The following is a 21286-nucleotide window of genomic DNA, read 5'->3' as shown; positions in this document are numbered from 1 at the left end:
CTTATATAGTAATAAATAATTTTAAAAGCTACTAATAATATACATAGGATATTCTTATTTGGTTTTAAGGAAGAAACACATTATAGTATATGGTTATATGTTACAACTTTACCCTTTTGAGGAAAGGGCCGTATTTATCCCACTTCCTTCAGATATAATCATATATCTCCCTAGTTTAAAGCTCCTCACTGGTTGAGATACTTAAGTTTAGTCAGACTCCTGCCCATCTTTCCAGTAAAATGTTCTATCTAGCAAAATGACTAGTAGACCACAAGCAGTCAACAACTAGCTTTTGGGTTAAGTTCGTAATCATTTGTCACAACAGAAGCCCCCATGCTCACACTAAGTTTAGAATTTGAGTGACACATAAGAATACCAAATCATATACGTGAAAGGTTTTTAAAAATTCAGTATGGGAATAAGTCATAGTTTAATCTTTGATGCAGGAACCAGAATCAGTTTCAGTAAATTCTGACTCAGACAAATAAAAATAGGGTAAGTATGAGAACAAGAATAAGATAATTAAACTTTTGTGAAATCAGAAAGATTAGAGCTACTTTCCTCAAATTACTGCTAACTGAAAACAATTCTTGTTAGAAGCCAATTACAAAAACTCTAATGCTGGTTTAAGTTTTTAGTAAAATTCATTATTTAAAATAACATTTTATTTTATTTTATTTTATTTTATTTTATTTTATTTTATTTTTTTTTTGAGACGGAGTCTGGGTCTGTTGCCCAGGCTGGAGTGCAGTGGCCGGATCTCAGCTCACTGCAAGCCCCGCCTCCCTGGTTCACGCCATTCTCCTGCCTCAGCCTCCCGAGTAGCTGGGACTACAGGCGCCCGCCACCTCGCCCGGCTAATTTTTTTTGTATTTTTTAGTAAAGACGGGGTTTCACTGTGTTAGCCAGGATGGTCTCGATCTCCTGAACTCGTGATCCGCCCGTCTCGGCCTCCCAAAGTGCTGGGATTACAGGCTTGAGCCACCGCGCCCGGCCTTAAAATAACATTTTAACCATTTTCAGCCAGCATATGAAATTTCTGAGAACCTCTAAGAATATGTATCCAAACTCATTTATTATTACTATTTTTTGAGACAGAGTCTCACTCTGTCGCCCAGGCTGGAGTGCAGTGGCGCGATCTCGGCTCACTGCAAGCTCCGCCTCCCGGGTTCAAGCCATTCTCCTGCCTCAGCCTCCCAAGTAGCTGGGAATACAGGCGCCCGCCACCACGCCCGGCTGATTTTTTGTATTTTTAGTAGGGACGGGGTTTCACCGTGTTAGCCAGGATGGTCTAGATCTCCTGACCTCATGATCCGCCTGCCTGGGCCTCCCAAAGTGCTGGGATTACAGGCGTGAGCCACCATGCTCGGCCTCCAAACTCATTTTTTAAAGTCCAGTCATTGATCAATTATCCCCTCGACTCTAATGGCTACATAATAAATGCTTTTTTATTCCCTAAAGCCTTTAGTTTTCTTACGGTTTTGTTGTTGTTGTTGTTGTTGTTGTTTTGTTTGTTTGTTTGTTGAGACGGAGTCTTGCTCTGTTGCAAGGCTGAAGTGCAGTGATGCGATCTTGGCTCACTGCAACCTCCTCCTCCCGGGTTCAAGCAATTCCCCTGCCTCAACCTCCTGAGTAGCTGGGACTACAGGCACCTGTCACCACGCCCGGCTAATTTTTGTGTTCTTTGTAGAGACGTAGTTTCACCATGTTGGCCAGGATGGTCTTGATCTCCTGACCTCATGGTCTGCCTGCCTCAGCCTCCCAAAGTGCTGGGATTACAGGTGTGAGCCACCACGCCTGGCCTTTTTTTTTTTTTTCTTAATTGTAATGGAATTTCCTAGATGGAAATCTGAGGACAATGCCATTTGGGATTGGAAAATGGGAAAGGAAGCCATGGACAATTATTTGGTGGATTTAAACTCTTTCTTCTGATCAAGTTTTGAGCTAGTCAGCTTCAATTATAGGGTTACCCACTGTGTCACTGGACTGTGTTTTATTGATTAATATGTACTTTACCCATTTTTTGTTTTTCTATACACATTATCCAGAATTCAATAAAAAATTATGAGATATATTAAAATGCAAGAAAGTAAAAACCCATTGTCAAAAAGACCAGGTCCAGATATGTCCTATGTTGGAATGATTGTACAGAGATTTTAAGATACAATCATAAAGAGTGGACAACATGTGTAAATGGATAGGGTTTCTGTAAAGCCACAGGTGTGGCCACGCTTACTACAGACCTAAAAGATAAGGGTGCCCCATGGGAGGAGGGAAAGGCAGAAGCATGCACACCTGCCTGACTTCCCCAAGGCCTCTCACGGGGTTTCCAGGCTCCTGCTATCCTGCCACTGTATTTGTGCATACTCAGCCTGCTCATTTAGAAAATCTATCTTTCCATCTCTAAATGTCCAAATGTTAAATGCTGTCTTATCTGTGACATGTGATTCTCTACAACAATAATAATAATTAATAAGAACAATGGCTAAATGTATTGAGCACTTTCCATATTCCAGGCACTTTTCTAAACATTTGACATTTGTTATCTCATTTGAAATTCACAAAATACTCAACGGGATAGAAAACATTCTTTACTTCTTTCCAGAGTTATTTTTCTTAAACATCAACTCTGTCTTTACCACACCTCTAAACAAACACATTCAGAGTGGCTTTTCTTGTTTATAGGACAAAGGCAAAATTCCTAAGCTCATCTTCAGGGATTTCAGTGATCTGGCCCTATTGTATCTGACCAGCCTCTGTCTCTTACATTCTACATCCAATGCTACAGTCACATCAGATGTGCTGCTATTTTCTGCACATGCCATAGCATTTTCTATACTTGTTCTTTAGGGCGGCTAGCATTTCAGCTAAAAATAACTTTACCAGAATTAAACTTTCATGTCCTGGTCCAAATGCCATTTTATTCATCCAACCAGTTTGGAAATACAAAGATGAGTAAGTCTTCGTCTTTGCACTTGAAAGTCTTACATTTGTAGGGTTGATGCTGACTACACTTATTGCGTAGTATGAGATACTTTTGCCTACCTTCAGCCAGAGTGAATCAGTGCTGCTCTGATCCTGTAACTTATTCAGACACATACTCATTTCATTTCTACCTGTTATTTTTACCCATTTTCCATTAATTTATAAGTTTCTTAAAGGTAATAGATACACATAAATTGCTCACAAAAGTTGATTGAGAGATTTGGTTTCATGAATTAGACCAGCCACATAGAGCTTTTAAGAAAACTTCTGCTAATCCAAGCATGTCATATACAACCTGATTTAAATATTTTCAGAGAGATGATTAAAAAGAATGTTCTAGAAGTTTTCTTGTTCTAATCATGAGATTCCTCTAATGGGTCTCTTTTCAGTATTTTTCTCTCTATGATGCCATAATTATTGGGACTAACTTGTTGATAGAGTTGAAATCTAAATGATATATAAACAGACGAATACAAGATTGTATTCATTCATCAGTCAGGCTGATTAGGGATCAAATTAGGGTTCTACTAAGATTCTTAATAGCAATGTGACCTTCGGCAAGTTTCTTGACCTCTAAAAGGTTCAATTTCCTTCTCCATAAAATGAAGACAAAATATGTGTCTCAGTAGTTTACAAAGATTAAATATGTCATTGTGCTTAGTGGAGTGCCTGACACTAGTGCTGAAGAGCTACTAACAATCTCCATTATGAAAAGCACCCTACTTACATAAAGTCAGAAACTTTACATATTCTTTTTGTCTTAGACACTGTTAGTTTCATATGCAGCTATGTGAAACATTACATTCAGTAACTAAGTGCAATGGCAAAAGCCCACAACAGTTGCCGATTATTTAAGTGATTGTTGGGAATTTGACTTTTTTAAAGTTAAACTACCCAGAAGTATAGATAATTGCATAATCTAGCACAATATCTAACTAGAGTAACTATACACTCTTTGCAATTATAAAGGGGAAGATCTATAACCAAGGAAAAGCATTTGTCTTTCTCTTTCTCAGGTTCTCTTCCAGTGAATTAAGCATTACAATAATTATTCTTATTTTCAATGTCAAGTTTAATGTCAACTTTGTTTCACTGTTTATGGGAAAATACACAAAAGACTGGAGAAAGGCATTAGCTCAGTATTCCAAGATGTAGAATAAGTAAAAGTGTAATTAAAATGTCAAAAATTCAAGAATTCTATGTGATTACAGCAAGGTAGAAGCATCATTTACTTAGGGAGTTAAACAGCAGTTTGGAAGGAGAAATGGAGTAAACAATGTCTTTTAAAGTGTAAGTTCTTGTGTGTGTTGTAGTAATGGGTTTAATTCAAGCTTTTATTACTTTTGTGTGGTCATAAAATTTTACATAGCCTTGAGGAAAGCCAATTGGTGAAATGTGTGATTTTGTTTTGCTTGTGTAGAAGGGCTAGTGTTAGCAAATGTGTGTTTTATTTTTGTTTCTAACAGTTTAACATAGACAAAGAGGCTGGGGAAAGGCAGATTTACCACCGGTACTGCATGGAGCGAGCCTCCGTTCATTGCGCTCATGTGTTCACCACGGTTTCTGAAATAACAGCAATAGAGGCCGAACACATGCTGAAGAGAAAGCCTGGTAATTATTATCCCTGGATCACCTATCTTTCAGTTCCAAATGACGTTAGACTATAAGGATTTTGTTTTTCCATCGTGAAGTTTGAAGAAAAATTGCATCCAGTTGCCACGCAGCTCTTTAAGTGTATTTTAATTCTCAATTTCAGTAGGTTTGCGGGGAAACCAACACAAAGCTATATCTGGAACATGGCTAAGTGTTCAATCTGTGCTTGTTGAATAAATGAACTATGCTTGACGTAACCTCGGTATGACCTGGATTGTCATAATGAGTTGGTATGTGTAAGGAAGCTCAGTTGACTCTTGCCTTTTAAGAAAATGAAAGCCAAGAAAATAGAAATTTGTGTGAGACTATCCCAGTCCTACGTCTTGTAATGTTGCCTCATTGGTGCTGTGTTGGTAGAAACATTTTGTTTTACCTATCCCCAAATTCCTTGCAAATTTTTCTAGGAACTATCTACAGACCCAACCAGAGCTTGCAATGTGAAGAACTCATGCTCATAAGACACAGCCCTGTCATCCGGCCAGAGCTGATTGGCCCCAAAGAAGACATCTGACATAAGCTGGGCCAATCAGAATGCTCCCATTCAAACGAATCTCCGAATGCACTGCCATATGATAGAATGCCAGCTTTGAGCTATTGGTAGTGTTTATTTTTCTATTCCGTTGCACTGGATGCAAAGAGATTAAACTACACTGAATTGCTATGAGAAGCAAAAACAGACTGAGAGAACTCTAGGTTCTCCACAGTGATTTCGACCACTTTTTTTTTTTTTTTTTCTTGAGACGGAGTCTCGCTCTGTCACCCAGGCTGGAGTGCAATGGCCCGATCTCGGCTCACTGCAACTTCCGCCTCCCGGGTTCAAGCAATTCTCTGCCTCAGCCTGCCGAGTACCTGGGATTACAGGCGCCTGCTACCACGCCCGGCTAATTTTTGTATTTTTAATGGAGACAGAGTTTCACTCTCTTGGCCAGGCTGGTCTTGAACTTCTGACCTCGTGATCCAACCGCCTCGGCCTCCCAAAGTGCTGGGATTACAGGCGTGAGCTACCGCGCCCGGCTAATTTCAACCACTTTTAAAAATCATTCCTAAGGCTCAGCTAAATCTTTGCCGTGAGACACTCCGGCATCCTACTAATAAATTCCTTGTTATTATACTTAAGCCAGCATTAGTAGGTTTATATTGCTTGCAACCAAACCATCCTAATTAATATATCCTCCTTGCTTAATTCCTATGGTCTTGTCTCTAGTTGTCCTTCTTTCAGATAGCAGAATGTGTAGAGGAGGTATTTCAAGGTGCTAGATTAAAACAAACAAAAAAATAAAAAGATAGAACGAGAACCCAACTAATTTGAATAGTGCAGCATTAAGAACCTATGGTAGCATTTTTCTTTCCAAGGATTCTCTTGGATTCACTTGGATTCTTACTTCCATTCTTCTTTAGGGAGTTTATTCCATCAATATGCTTATTTCTCTCCTGGATATTCCTTTTTCCTATCTACAGTATCTTTTTCTGAGCTCACAGAAATACTTTCTTTGTTTTTGCCTATTCTAAAATGAAAATGTCTCTTGAGGTTGCTACCCTGCCAAATGTCATACCATCTCCTCCTTTCTCCTGCTGCCAAATATCTTGTAAGAGTAAACCATAATTGCTAGGTTCACTTACTCATTAGCCCGTGGGACTCTGGCTTCCAACCTCCAACTCTGGCCTAAAATTGCTTTTCCAAAAATCGTCAAATTCAGGGTCATCTAATGTTTTTTATATTTCTTTATATTCTCTAGCATTTAAAGGTGGTGAACATCTGTTTCCATTCTTTTTCATGACACTGCACATTCTAGTTTCTTTCCAGTATAATCTTTTCTGGTGCTTCTAATCGTTTTTCTACTTTCTTTTACTTTTCAAAGTGGACATTCTCCAAGATTGTATTCTGGGTCCTGCTTTCTCTATACACTATTTTCTTAAATTTTTGTTTTCTTAAGAATATAGCTACAGAGTAGTGGTCAAAGCATGAGCTTTTTGCCAAACTGCCTGTATTCAGTATCAAAAATGATTTTATGTTAAGTATACGTTACTAGCTGTGTGACATTATAAAAGTTGCTTAAGCTCTCTGTGTCTTATCTGCATAATGTGGATAATAATCCTTTCTGTTATCTAGAATTGTTGCAATGATTCAAAGAGTTGACATACGGACAAAACTCAGCTCAGTGCCTGGCCCATTGTAAAGATTTAGAAAATATCAACAATTACTATTTTGTGCGGATCACTGTCTAGATTTTCCCCAAGTTCTCATCTATTACTGAGTGCCCACAAACTAGCTTTACCTGGAAGTTCTACCAGAAACTGTAAACACTGCAATCTGGTCTTCTTCAGACTTGCAGTAGAATCATGTGGTGGCTCTGATGGAAATTGTGAAATCTCTGAACATTTTGTGGCTCAGGAAGGTCAATGGACTTTCAGTAGATCAGTAAACATATAAATCCTCCCAAGAGCATTCTGAAAAAAAAAGGATCACATAGAGTAACTATGACTTTGTATTCCTTGGTTTTTCTTGAAGTCCTCCCCGATTAAAAGTTTAACTAGAGCCATTACTTTTAATGCTGAGGGCACAACTACAGAGCAAGAGACAAATTAACTAGGTTAAAAACATGCATGGGACCAGATATTTTTCAAAATATCACTATATAATCATTGGCAAAAGCTTATATTTACTACTGTATCATTATGCTTTTGCCATAAATTTGACTCAAAATAATTTAAGATGTTGAAAAGGTGGTATTTTCTTTAAAATATTGGAGGGAAGGCAGTATTATAAATTTACTAATTACAGACACAAAACTGAATACAACATATGCCTTAAATATCCTGCGTTGCTTTAAAAAATTTGTCATTTTCTCTTTAATATAGTCATTAATAGTGTTGCAATTATTGATTTTTGAGCCCATGCTAATACCTTAATATGAACTCTAGCTAATACCATCCTTTAGTCAATGTTTTTCCTTTGTGTTGGCATTGCCTAACATCAGAAATGTGGGTAACATTGACATTGTCTTCTACTTGGGAACAATAGTAAGAAATTAGTGACCAATGTTGCTTACAGGGAAACATCTCTTTTCCAGAGAAAACCTATTCATATTCTATTATATGAACTAATTAATTTTAATTAATCAAACTAATTTAACTAATTTAACATCATTTCTTAGTTATTTTACTACATTTTGCTATGATTTTAGGTTATTTTTATATAATGGTACAGTAATACCATTATATGTTACTGCACCATTATATAAAAATAACCTAAAACCTATAACCTATATAATGGTGCATTAACATCCATATATATATTTCATGGATGGAAATACTATAATGGTGTTACTGCACTTTTCTTCCCAACTCTGCACTTACATTGGTAGCTTGAAATCAGTCATGATAGGAATATTTACACCTTGGAGAAAGGGAAATACTAAAATTGTCTCTCTCTTTCTCTTTTTCTCTCTTTTTCCTGGAGTACTTTTTGTTAAATTTTACCAGCATATGACTGCACATAGGCCTGTGCATATGAGATTATTCTGTTATTAATATGGATATTAGAAGACCTCATTGGCCTAACTCTTTAGGCTAATAAACAGACAATTGCAGGACACAGATCTTTTTTTATAATTGTTTGCAAAACAATTTAGAAAATTGCTGAGGATTACAATCCATAATAAGCTGGTATCCACATACATTCTTGCCTTCTATAGCTTTTTGTATGGTACAGTTGTATGACACCACTGCATCAAAAGGGCAGAGACTCCTGAGCCAGGCTGCTTTGGTTCTAAATCCAGCCTCTGTTACTTTGCACTCACTTGACATTGACAAAATGACTTAATATTCTGTAGGCCGGTTTCTTCATTTGTAAAATGGGGACAGTGAAAACAACTTACCTCATAGGGATTTTAAAAAATTATTATATGTCAAATGTAATAGGGCCTGGCACAAAATGAGCCCTATGTAATTGCTATAGAAAGATAAATACATTTTAAGATGTAATTGTCATACTATATGAATCACATTATATAGTTCGTTTAGGAATTACATGAAAGCTTTCACTGGAAACCTTTGCTACTTAAAATTGATTCTATGGTGGCCATGTATGTAAAAGAGTATAACAAATGTCAGATTACTTAATAAAAACTCATAAAAATCAGTAAGTTTTTATTTTCCACAAAAAATGACCAAAAAGCCTGGATTGATTTTGTGGAACCATATCAAGAAAATAGGCAGTTAACTGTAAAAGATTTTTTTTTTTCTTTTGAGATGGAATCTTGCTCTTTCACCCAGGCTGAAGTGCAGTGGCACGATCTCGGCTCACTGTAACCTTTGCCTCCTGGGTTGAAGCGATTCATCTGCTTCAGCCTCTCCAGTAGCTGGGACTACAAGTTCCTGCCACCACGCCTGGCTAATTTTTGTATTTTTAGTAGAGATGGGGTTTCACCATGTTGGCCAGGCTGGAAAAGATTCTTAAAATTACAAAAATCTTCAGAGCCCTGTGCTAAATTTTTTTTAACATAGCTTCTTTTTTCTTGCTTTTGCTTTTATGCTACTAAATGTGATAACCCATGTATTCAACTCAGTAGGTAGTTTCCATCATATGCTATGAGTGGTCCTTCTGTTTCTTGTCACAGACCACTATTTGGAAAACCAAGAATGTCTTCCTGCCTGAGCAACAGAATCTCCTGGGAAGAATGAATCAGTTGTGTTAGAAATAAGAAATAGAGATAAGAATAGAAATTAGAAGTAAGAGGCTGCCTTTTCCAATTTTCCAAATGTACAAAAGGTGTCCCATACACGTGTGGAAAACAAGATGGCAGGAGGTAGTTTAGTGCAGGGTTAAGGAAACAGTATATGGAGGCAGACTGCATGGATTCTGCTTCGACTTACCAGCCGTGTGTTCTTGGACAGGGTCTTTGAACAACTCTGTGCCTGAGTTTCCACCTCTGAAAATGCAGATAAGAGCACCCATTCCTTTGGTTTGTTGAAGAGATTGAGTTACACTGTAAGCCTTTAAAGCAAAACCTGGTGCACATTAAATAATCTATAAATGAATACTATAATATCAATTATTATTGCTATTGATTAACCTGTTTCATTGTACCAGTCCCTCATTGTTATTTTGGTCAGGCATTTCTGATTTCCTATTTCAATCAATAGACAAAATTTATTGTGAATTTTTATGAACTTTTTATGAACTGGAAGTTTTATAAATTTTACTTTTTGTGGTAGTCAGAAAGTAGAATGTTAATGAACATCTAGCTTTATAGTTTTAAAGATACTTATTTCTACAATGTACCCTCTTTGAAAAGAGAATTTTAATAATAATTTTGTTTTACTTTTCTAGATGTAGTTACTCCAAATGGCTTGAATGTTAAGAAATTTTCAGCAGTGCATGAGTTTCAAAATCTACATGCCATGTACAAAGCCAGAATCCAAGATTTTGTTCGAGGTCATTTCTATGGGTATGATTTTCTTTATTAAAGAAAAGAAGCATCAGATATGAGGGATCTTTGGTAGAGAGAAAACAGAATTGTAATAGTAAATGTTTCTCTCTCCCAGCCCCCTTTGTACATTAACAGAATTCTTGTGTACATTTTGTTGCTATTGCTGTATTTCATTTGAAACTGTTTTGTTTTGTTTTAGTCATCTGGACTTTGATCTTGAAAAGACTTTGTTCCTTTTCATTGCTGGGAGGTATGAGTTTTCAAACAAAGGAGCTGACATCTTCCTAGAATCCTTATCCAGGCTAAATTTCCTGCTGAGGGTAAGAAAGCTTTAGGACATGATATAACACCCTTGTAGGGAGAACTTTCTTCTGTGGGAAGTTAAGAATAGTTTTCAAGAGAATAAATGATAATAGTATTCCAAAAATGGCTTCAGCCTTTCAGTTTACATATTGGAGTTGCCACAGTGTTGACTTGTATATTTGTCTATAATGTTGTCTTTTTATTTTTTGGGAGAAGCTTAAGCTTATCCCATTATATATGCTATATTTTAAGAAGTCATTATAACATCCCTTTTACCTCACATGAGTTTGTAATCAATTGAAAAATTAGTATAGAGAAATCAAGTGATGGAGAGCAAATTATTAATTTTCAAAAAAATCATTGAAGACTATAATGGAAGATGTGACTTATGCACATGGCAGTAGGCATCCTAATACTGAACCTTGTTATTACTCTTAGCCATTTAATCATAGGAAGCTCTGACCATCACTCTCCTCCCCCAACTGAAGCATGTGCCACATAGCTGGCAGTCAAACCAGACATCTCTAACTCTCTATAGAACAGGGCAGACACACACACACTTGGTTCACTCACCTCCCCAGCCACACCTCCTTCCTGCAACTGAGAGTCTTAAACTGTTGAACTAGTGGATGTCACATCACATGAAAGCATGAAGGAGGAAAAAGAAGGTTCTTACTCCCAACAATGTGAAATCATTTTTTCACTCAGGAAGGTGGGATACAAAGTGGGTTCTCAACTAACTGAGCAATACAATATGCATAAATAGAAGCAACTATAAAAAAAATGGTACCATGTCATAGGTATTGATGGGAGCTATTGGTTTATATTCCAATTCCAATCCCAATCACATAAAAATACAGACTAAGTAATAGGAAAATATTCACAGGAGAGGAGTGTAGAATTTCAATTTTAATGAGATAATGAGAAAATCTAAACTTTCCTGAGTTTTCTACTACACTCGAGTTAAATTTTTATTTCTCGGACATACATTTTTTGCTCTAGAGCAGACATTATACCAAATATGCTAAAAAAATTTACTAAAGTCACATTAATAAGCAAGCAATTCATTAATAAAGTCCAACTCTGCAAAATAGAACTGAAGGCTAAAAAGATTATTCTTAAATAATCTTACTTCATATTTTCCTAGTATATATTCATTCAACAAGCTTTATAATGGACTCACAACTACATCAAATATGCAGAGTCTTTAGGGACATTATTAATAAATGTATTTATATAATTATTAAATATTCACTTTATTTATAGATTTGAAGAAAAGACTGATTACCATTATACTAGACATAAAACATAAGTGCAATACTTGGAGAAGTTAAAAGAAGGAATTCTCTTTCCACATAGTACATTTATTCTTTGATAGCACATTGGCTGGTCCTAGGGTGAGTTTCCTATTGTATGCCTTTAGTAGCTTTCCGTAATAAAATGTCAGGCCCCGGAGAGCCGAAGCTACGTACCAGATGGTAAAGTGCCCCACACTTTGGAGCTAGTCAGTCATTTCCAGAACACATAAACCTTCTTAGAGGTGCATGATTTTAAGTGAGTTTATGCTTTCATTCTTATAGCTTCTTAATAAGTCATTTCCTTTCGAGAGATGCTAAACCAGTAGTTTACATGTCAGCTTTGGCACTAACCTGTTGTAGGAACTCAGACAAAATATTTAACCTCTCATTCCTTTCTTTTGACATTAATCAAATGAGGAGAGAAATGCCTATTATACATGATTATTGGTAGTATATTTAAAGCACCCCAGCACAGTGCTCAGCATGTGCTTGTTTCTTTACTTTAGGGCTAAAAACCAAAATATAACATCATGAGAATCAAGACATTTAGCAGAAAAATGTGAATAATCTATTTGTCATCCATCAACGTGAATAAGCAAAAAAATTTAAATATTATTTTAGCTTTTACCAAAGCTTAAATCTTCGTTAAATTTCCAATCTGAAATTTTAAAGAATTAATTTTGGTCTTGTAATATTAGCTCTCATTCATGCTATTTTTTTAACCACAGAAAAGCGCAGCGTTATCAATAGCAATTGTTATCTATTCTAGATTGTCAAAGGCGTGAAAATAATCTGTTTGAATTTTCAAACTGCTAATTGACAAATACTGATTGAAAGTCAATTTGTTCATTGATAAGTACTGACTGAAAATTGAAAATTTAATTAAACATTTAACGTTTAATTAATTGTTAATTTTATCTAAAATTTCTGAAAAAGTCTCAGGAAGGTGAATATAATTTGTCTGTGACTCATAATAACTATTCCTTTTATCTACTGGTATTTAAAACACTACTTTTCTATGTGTAAGTTCAATCTATCATACTTTTAAAAAATCTTTGATAGTTGACTCTGTTGTGTTTACTAATTCCTCACCAGATGCATAAAAGTGACGTCACAGTGGTGGTGTTTTTCATCATGCCTGCCAAGACAAATAATTTCAACGTGGAAACCCTGAAAGGACAAGCAGTGCGAAAACAACTGTGGTAATCTCACGTCCTGTGAATGTTCTCAAGCAATAAATGTAAAAAGATTTCTTTTAAGTGAATGATATCTCATGTATCGCCTTGAACTTTGTTTTTTCCTTAAGATTATTACAGACAAATAATACTTGACTCTCTTTTCATCGTGCTACTATTTTAGATTATTATAATGCTTATAACATTATAGGTGTTATACAAATTTTGGAATGAGCTACTATTGAAGGAACAGGGCCCTGTAGAAATCTTTAAAGATGAGTCAAACATTTTTTAGCTTTTTTGTGTGTGAAATTCTAAAAACATGTCAAGCAAAAAGCTTAATAATATGATCCCCTCTATATTCATAGTTCAGATTCAACAATGATCAATGAATTCCTGTCTTGTTACATCTATGCATCTATCTACTCCCCCTCTCTGCTCTCTACCCTATTCCGATCATCATGAAGCAAAAAAAAATTTAAGCACTTTGTGCTGGCCATGGTGTTCTGTTGCCTCAGCTCTGGAGATGTCAAGTTAAGCTGAATTGGCAAGTAGTAAAATAACAGAAGAGACTATGAAAAAGATACCTGTAATTTCAAAGAATGTAATATCAAAGAATGTCAACAAAACAATAGTATTATCATAACAAATAAAGATTAAACATTGTCATACTGTTTAAATGATAAATCTTTCTATTTCAAATAGGGACATTGCACATTCTGTGAAGGAAAAGTTTGGAAAAAAACTCTATGATGCATTATTAAGGTAGGTGCTTGAAATGCTTTGTACTTCAATCACTCAAGGCTTCACAATTCAAACTTAACAATTTAGATATCATAACTTGTTAATTTTGTTCCAAATATAAAGGAATTAATCTTTGAAAGTGTGTTATGTCATGTGAACAGTGTTTTATCCTTCATTTGACAAAACTTGTAACAGCTGTACAAATACGAACACAGTTATATGCAGGCAAGTTCTAATTCAATGATGAACTCATTAAGGGTTGATATGTCAGTCTAAAGCTGAGGGAGACTTCACGAGATTTTAATTCAAAATATATACTGACAATGTGTATTAAATATGTACTTAAATATTAAGTCTATATGAACATATTTACTTAATAGAATAATCAACATTATTTATTAAAATACATGAAACGTATAATATATAATCTGATGCTTAGGAATCACTGAATTAGTGCCAGCTGTTTTTATTTTTGTTATTAACATTTTTTCCCTGCAGAGGAGAAATTCCTGACATGAACAATATTTTAGATCGAGATGATCTAACAATTATGAAAAGAGCCATCTTTTCAACTCAGGTAATAAGGAAAAAAGCACCTACCATGTCCCATAGTTATAAAATTCTATCTAATCAGTATTTTAATGTATTGGAATGTGCTAATTTGGAACATTTTTAGAACTGAGGCTAAAAAAGACATTCTTACATAGTCACTTAAATGATTACTTTGGACACTTTTTCATTAGTGGTTTTAAGGACTCCTTTAAAAAATCTCATGAAATTTGTCTTTCCACTCACTTACAAAATTATTTTTGAATCAATATATTCATTGTAAAAATCATGTATAGTTTAGTAATTACAAAAAAGTCCTAAATATTTCCAAAACATAGAATTTGAGTCACATTAGAGAAAAGAGTATTTTTTAGTCGAGTGGAATTATTACAAAAGAGATAAAACAAATGTGTTAGACTTGCATCAAAATGCTTGTTATAATAGGGAAAATCAGGTACTGGAGGACAGCCTTGCTAAAAGAAATCAGTAAAGTTCATCTTAAGTCAAGACTTCAGGACACCTTTATATTCCAAATAAGTCCTGGAAGCAGTCAGGAAGTCCAGGTCTCTCATATAGTAGTTGCAGGGGGAAAACAAAAGCTTCATGTGTTCACAGTATGCAGAGGAGATTTTTCAACCCATATCTTCCTTTGAAACACACACAAGACTTAGTCATCATCATTAGTGCTGTCTCAAAAGACTGAAGGTGTGAAGGTTGGATGAAATGTCAATGATCTATTGTTGAAATTAGTCACCCTTGTTAATTCTTTCTGCAATTGACATTTCCTTCCCTCTCATACTTCAGCGACAGTCATTGCCCCCAGTGACCACGCACAACATGATTGATGACTCCACCGACCCCATCCTCAGCACCATTAGACGGATCGGACTTTTCAACAACCGCACAGACAGAGTCAAGGTAGAACTAATTGTTTATGTGGGGAACTTTAAACTTACATAAAATATATTTTCTGAGAATTTATTAGGAGCTTTCCTTAGTTGTTTTTACATCTACAAGAAATATTTTAAGTATTTTAAAGGAAAAGTGGCTCAGTTTCTTGTCTCGGATAACTAAAGTATAATGAATATTTTCGTATAATTCTTGAAAATTGAGGCATATTCATGACTTTGAGCTATAATTCTAGCATTTATTTCCACTGTGCAATGCTGCCAATAAGCATAAGGAAATTACTTTTTAATGATACCAATTATTCTAAGAATTATTTGAATGAAGGAATTGTTGATATTAACACGAATTGTGTTTGTTTCTTTCTAATAAAGTTCAACTTAAGGGGATAATATGAGAAGCTTCCAGTTTCGGAGAATGTGGCTGATAATGTTTTTATATAATTTTCTATAGAGCAATTCATTCTTTTGGCTTGAGTTTCTACAATGACTAGGCACAATTTTACTTGCTGAGGACATTTATATGAATAAGACCTGGTTTCTGCCACCATGGAGCTTAAACTGTATGATATTTACTGAGGGCCTGCTGTATTCCAGGCATGGTTCTGGATATAGAAGACGAATATGAACATGCAAACAGATAATTGCTTACCTCTACTAAGCTCCATCCACTAATGTTCAAGATCAAATGGCCACAACAAATATTTTCAAATGACCCCACTTTCACCCCTTTCTTTCTTTCGTTTTTAGCAGGTGACCTAATTGAGAATTAAATGAATTATGAACTCCTTCAGTGTCCTCCCAAGCTGGCCTCAAATATAGATTTTGACCATCCTTACATTTTTTCCTTCAGGTTCTTACAACTATTCTAAGATTTCAATACGCACATTCTTAGGAAACTTGCCTTATCTTTTTACCTTCTGTTCTATTGTACATTTCATTGTTATCACTAGCTTCTTCTCTTGCTATCTATAAATATTTCTTATATTTCTCCATGTTAAAAAAGTCAGACAAATAAATTTGGCCTTCACCCTCTTTCCCTTTGATGTTTTTACAAAACCATGGGAGAAATGGTTGCATGTAGAAAAGGTCATCCTTAGTGACTGTTGGATACTGGGAGTAAGAAAGAGGGAAAATTCAAGAATAATAGCCTCTTGGCTTCAGTATTTAACCAATGCTTCCTAAAAATCAAAACAAGTCTTTAGCAGAAACTGGTTTGAGGGTCATGTCATGAACTGAGTTCGGTTTCCGATGAATTGAGTTTGAGTTACATGTCAGATATACAACTTGAGATGTTTAATGGGCACTGAGAAAACATAGGCCTGGAGCTGATGAGGGCAACCTTGAAGGAGAGATATTGGTGCATGGGCAGCAGTGGACATCATGGAATGATGACCCTGACACACTGAAAACCAGGTTGAGGGCCAGGACAGTGGTTCACACATATAATTCCAGCACTTTGGGAGGTTGAGGTAGGTAGATCGCTTGAGCCCAGGAATTCAAGACTAGCCTGGGCAACATGGTGAAACCCTGTCTCTACAAAAAAATGCAAAGAAATTAGCCAGGTGTGGTGATACATGCCTGTAGTACCAGCTACTAGGGAGGCATAAGTGGGAGGATTCCTTGAGCCCAGGAGGTAGAGGCTGCAATTGTGCCACTGCCCTCCAGCATGGGTGACAGAGTGAGACTCTGTCTCAAAAAAACATAAAATAAAAATAAAAAAGACTAGGTTGAATGAGTAGAGAAAAATGTCAGTCCAAGGAAACTTCAAGATTTAAGAGAAAATTAGAGGAAGAAAAGTGAGGGAAAGAAAGAAAGAGCAGAGAATAAAAAGAAAAATATTTCAGAAATTGAAGTAGGAGAAATTTTCTTAATTGTAGGAAGACTTCATGATACAGTATTAAGTAACACAAACAGTTTATAAAATGTTCCATGCTGTGAAACATTTATATCAAACATATCCATATGCACATAGATGGCCCTAGGCCATAGCATTGTTACTGAGATGCCAGGTTTTTGATCTGGGTCTCCTTGCTCGTGAGGCAGAAAGCCAGTTACTGAGAAAATGAGTACTGCCAGGGAAGAAGCCCTGTATGGGTGCTGCAGCCTAGGAGAATGAGAGATCAGCCTCATACTCATCTCCCCATCTGACTAAAATTGGGGAGTTTACACAAGCGGGGAAGGAACAGGAATTAGGAAAGGATAAAGAAGCAATCAGGAGGAAGAGGGGTCTGGCGTCTCATTGTCTGGATGTGGTGATCTGGTGAGCTTCTGTGCCTTACCTGAGGATCAGTTTCCCGTGGGAGGAACTCAGATGAGACAAATGTAAATTTCAAGTTTTAAGATCAGAAGTGGCGATTTCTATGTTTATTTAAAAACCCATAAGTATTATTTCTATAGGACAATGGGGCCACTTTCATTGTAAGTTGTTTTTATTTTCTTATTTGTGTTTCTGTATTTCTGAAATATCTGCACCTAGCACACCTCCTACAATCAGTGAGCTACATCCCTGGGAATGCAGGAATGTATCCATCAAGGTAAAAATAATACTGAGGGATAGAAATAATTTCTAAGAGATAGAAAAACCTATCCCTTAGACTTTTTAGTATTATATCCACAGAGACTTATACTTCATTGCAGAGGATGTCAGTACTGACTAGGCCTCATTCTCATATAGTTTAACCTAGGCTGGTCTCTCTCTGTCTCTCTCTGTCTCTCTCTCACTCTCTGTCTCCTGGAAAGGAAATAATAGGGGCACGGAAAGCCTTTTATTTCCCTGTAGATTTCTATTTTTCTCAGAACATTTTGTGTCACACTTTTATCTAAATCTATATATCTTTTTCTGAGGATCTGTCTGCTGCCTGGCACATGTTACATACAATACATACAGATAGAAGGGAGGGATGAAGGAAAGTGGGAAAAGGAGGGATGGGTCATGCAGCTAGCAATAGTTTATGCTTCCCTTGCTCTTGGGAAGACTGAGACTGGAAAGTTCCTTGAAATTGGAAGCTCTAAATGAAGAATGCCTTGCTGATCTGTGTTTTACAAGTGTTTTGCCTCAGTGAAACAATTTTCCAGGAATGGAAAAATACCTTATTTCCTAAGCATACATAACACTTTCATACCTCTGTGTCCTTCCTGATGTTATCATCTCTTTCTGAAATACTCTTACCTGTCATTCTAACAATTCTTCTGGGCTCCAACCTAAAAGTCATTATTTCCTTGCCCCTTTCCCTAACACACAGTCCTCTACTCCAGACGGGAATAGTTGTTTCCTTATCTGCATTCTCGAGAAGCTTTTATCTACTATAGTTATATGAGTTATTACAACAAATTGTATTTTTAAAAATGTTATGTGTTCATTTCTCTAGAAGAACTCAGTTATTTGAGGCAGCAATCATGTCTCATATGTATTGTCTCTGTTTAGGTTCTCTGAGAAGCAGTCGCCAAGGTGAGGTTAGATATGCAAAGGACTAATTAGAGGAAAGCCCTGTGAAGGACCAAGGGGTCGAAAGCAAGTGCAGGCAGGGAGATGCAGGTCTTGCAGGTCAATATACCCATGAAGAGAGAGCAGGAAGGAAGGATGATGTAGGAAGAGCCACAGACTGCAGCCCAGATTTTAAAATGCCTCAGTCTGTCCTTCCTCGCTCCCTCCCTCCCTCCCTCCTTCCATCCCTCCCTTCCTTCCTCCCTTCCTCCCTCCCTCCCTTCCTTTTTTCCTTCCCTCCCTCCCTCCCTCCCTTCCTTCCTTCCTTCCTTCCTTCCTTCCCTCCCTCCCTCCCTCCTTCCTTCCTTCCTTCCTTCCTTCCTTCCTTCCTTCCTTCCTTCCTTCCTTCCTTCCTTCCTTCTTTCCTTCCTAGAAAGGACAGTCAATGTATTTAATAAAAAACAAGAATTGATAAAAATTGGCTAATATACAAAAAATATACACACACAGCAGCACTTGTGCCTCACACAGGGGAAATGCGGTGGTCCAAAACCCCTCAACATGGCTTGTCAGTTAATGGAAGAAAGAAAGGAATACATACATACACATGTACACAGAAATATAGGAAAAATAGTTTTCAATAGTGCAGTCTACAGCTAACACAAATTCAGAACTATTTTACAGTGCTTCATTTCTTGATACAAAAGAAGCCTGTTTTATGTGTGTGTGTTTTGTGTGTGCATAAATTGGTTTACTGTTAACTTGTTTTAAATATATTAGTGTTAATGTTACTACATACAACTTTTTCCTGTATTCAGCAACCTTTCCATTCTGTTTTACCTTTATATGTACCTCCCACTTACCAAAATAGTTTCAGATTGGCAGACAGATAGGTGTCTGATTCTATGAGCAACTGAATACAGATTCCTATTAATAGGGATAGGGATTCCCCAAACAAAAATTGCCCATTAAAGGCACCTGTTGGGCAGAAATGACTTTACACTGGTACTCTTTCTGCCAGTCCTGTAAGTTAGGAGCAGCTGTTGCAATTGGTGCTGTCAGTCAAGATTCCTGGGGCTAAGATCTCCAGAAAGAAAGCTGAGCTGTATTTCCAGGGCTGGCAGATCTATAAAGAATGCAGCAGACTAAGTCCATGAAGACAATATTTAAATCCCTGACACTTACCAATTTTGTAAATTCACTGAATCTGTCTGTACCTCAGTCTTCTCATCTGTGAATGGTGATAAAATAACCCCACATTCATAGAACTGTAAGGATTAAATTAGACATAGGCCAAGTGCAGTGGCTCCTGTCTATGATCCCAGTTACTCAGAAGGCTGAGGTGGGGGGGGGATCACTTGAGGCCAGGAGTTCGAGGGTGCAATGAACTATGAATGTGCCACTGCACTCTAGCCTGAGCGACAGAGTGGGACCCCATCTCAAAAATAATTCATAAATAGGTACTTCATTTAACAGCTTGACACATAGTCAATACATAATAAGTATTCACTTCTTTTAGTTCTTAGCCCAGTATCTGACACATGATGGGAACTCATTATTTTTAGAAGAGAGATGTGAATAGAGTTTGGTGAGAGTTGAAAAAAGCGGATTTATCTTCTCCTGCAGGATTTGGTAAGACGTTTTATAAAAGACATGACAGGTTAACTAGATCTTGATTAATGATCAGGAATTCATCATGTAAATAACAGGAAAGAGGACTCACCAGGCAGAGAAAAAAAAGTAGAGGAGAAGGCACAGAGATATCAAAGCACGTGACTTTCATAGGGTGAGTGGAGATGAAAGTTTGGCTTGTAATTTATGTCTATACAGTTAAACTCATGAATATTTTGAGATATTCATTTATTATTATCATAAGGCAGCCACAGATACACACAAAATAAATGTACAGCTCCTTCCTGACATTTACTATATACTCAAAGCACTGAGAAAAATTCCCATCAATTCAGAATTAGGTATTATATTTTATTAACAATCCTTTAAAACTTTGGCAATAACTTAGGCCTGAGCTGATTTAAGTAACTGTTTAATCACTTGCTTACTTAAAGAACTCTATAGAGTGGCTCTAAACTCTCTGAGTACATTGATAAGTTTTTGATATGAATGTCATATTTGATTCAGCAAACATTGCAGATGATTTTGAATTCGAATTTATTTATCATTTTGCCTTAGCTACGTGGTATGGTGAGGAAAGCCCAGGCTGAAGATTTCATGTCTCGACTGTGGGCTGCCATGGTGTAAAAATAAACTAACTTCCTGAGACCTTACTTCTGTCCTGGAATAAATAAAGAGTCAGACAAGTCTTTGTCTCTGTTTCTGTTTTGTTTTTCCTACTGATCTAAGTAGGGCCTTCTGTGAGCCAGGAGTTTTCCTAGGGGCTTTTGTATACAGGATCTCATTTAATCCTCTTTATAACCTTCAGCTGACCTCTAATATACCTTCCTCATCCCTGGGCTTCTGCAATTGGCTGGTTTAGGGCCAGAGCAGCTGTTTTCTTATTTTAGTTGTGCTGTCATTCTGTTTGGCTGGGAGCAAAACAAATGAACTGTGGTGTTTTCATGTTTCAAAATGGACTTTGGAGAGTGCAACTTTTCCTAAGCTTGGAAACGCTAAAGTAGACACAATGCTTTTCAAATCCCCCTTTCTTGTTCTTTGCCAAGAGAGTACAATGGGTTGCCAATCTGATGATTGCTCAAATACAGTATCTTTGTCTTTTGTCTTTTTTTATAGTGAGGTACTTTGCACATAATAGGAACTGAAATCATGTTCTATGAGTGAAAATACTGTGTTCACTGTT

General features: G+C 36.5%; 1 protein-coding gene across 1 annotated transcript in view; it reads left to right on the top strand.

Annotated features, from left to right (window-relative positions):
- Positions 1 to 21286, top strand: part of GYS2 (glycogen synthase 2) — a 62404-nt gene that overhangs the window by 24611 nt on the left and 16507 nt on the right. The window contains exons 5-11 of the mRNA XM_003906096.5: positions 4452 to 4596; positions 9971 to 10088; positions 10270 to 10390; positions 12767 to 12873; positions 13552 to 13611; positions 14089 to 14167; positions 14944 to 15057. Of these exons, the coding sequence (XP_003906145.1) occupies positions 4452 to 4596; positions 9971 to 10088; positions 10270 to 10390; positions 12767 to 12873; positions 13552 to 13611; positions 14089 to 14167; positions 14944 to 15057 (744 nt within the window). The remainder of the gene's footprint in view (positions 1 to 4451; positions 4597 to 9970; positions 10089 to 10269; positions 10391 to 12766; positions 12874 to 13551; positions 13612 to 14088; positions 14168 to 14943; positions 15058 to 21286) is intronic.

This window comes from Papio anubis, chromosome 9 (assembly GCF_008728515.1).
Source record: "Papio anubis isolate 15944 chromosome 9, Panubis1.0, whole genome shotgun sequence".
NCBI classification, from domain to species: Eukaryota; Metazoa; Chordata; class Mammalia; order Primates; family Cercopithecidae; genus Papio; species Papio anubis.
Note: the sequence above shows the minus strand (reverse complement) of the source record. Positions and strands in the feature narration are given on the sequence as shown.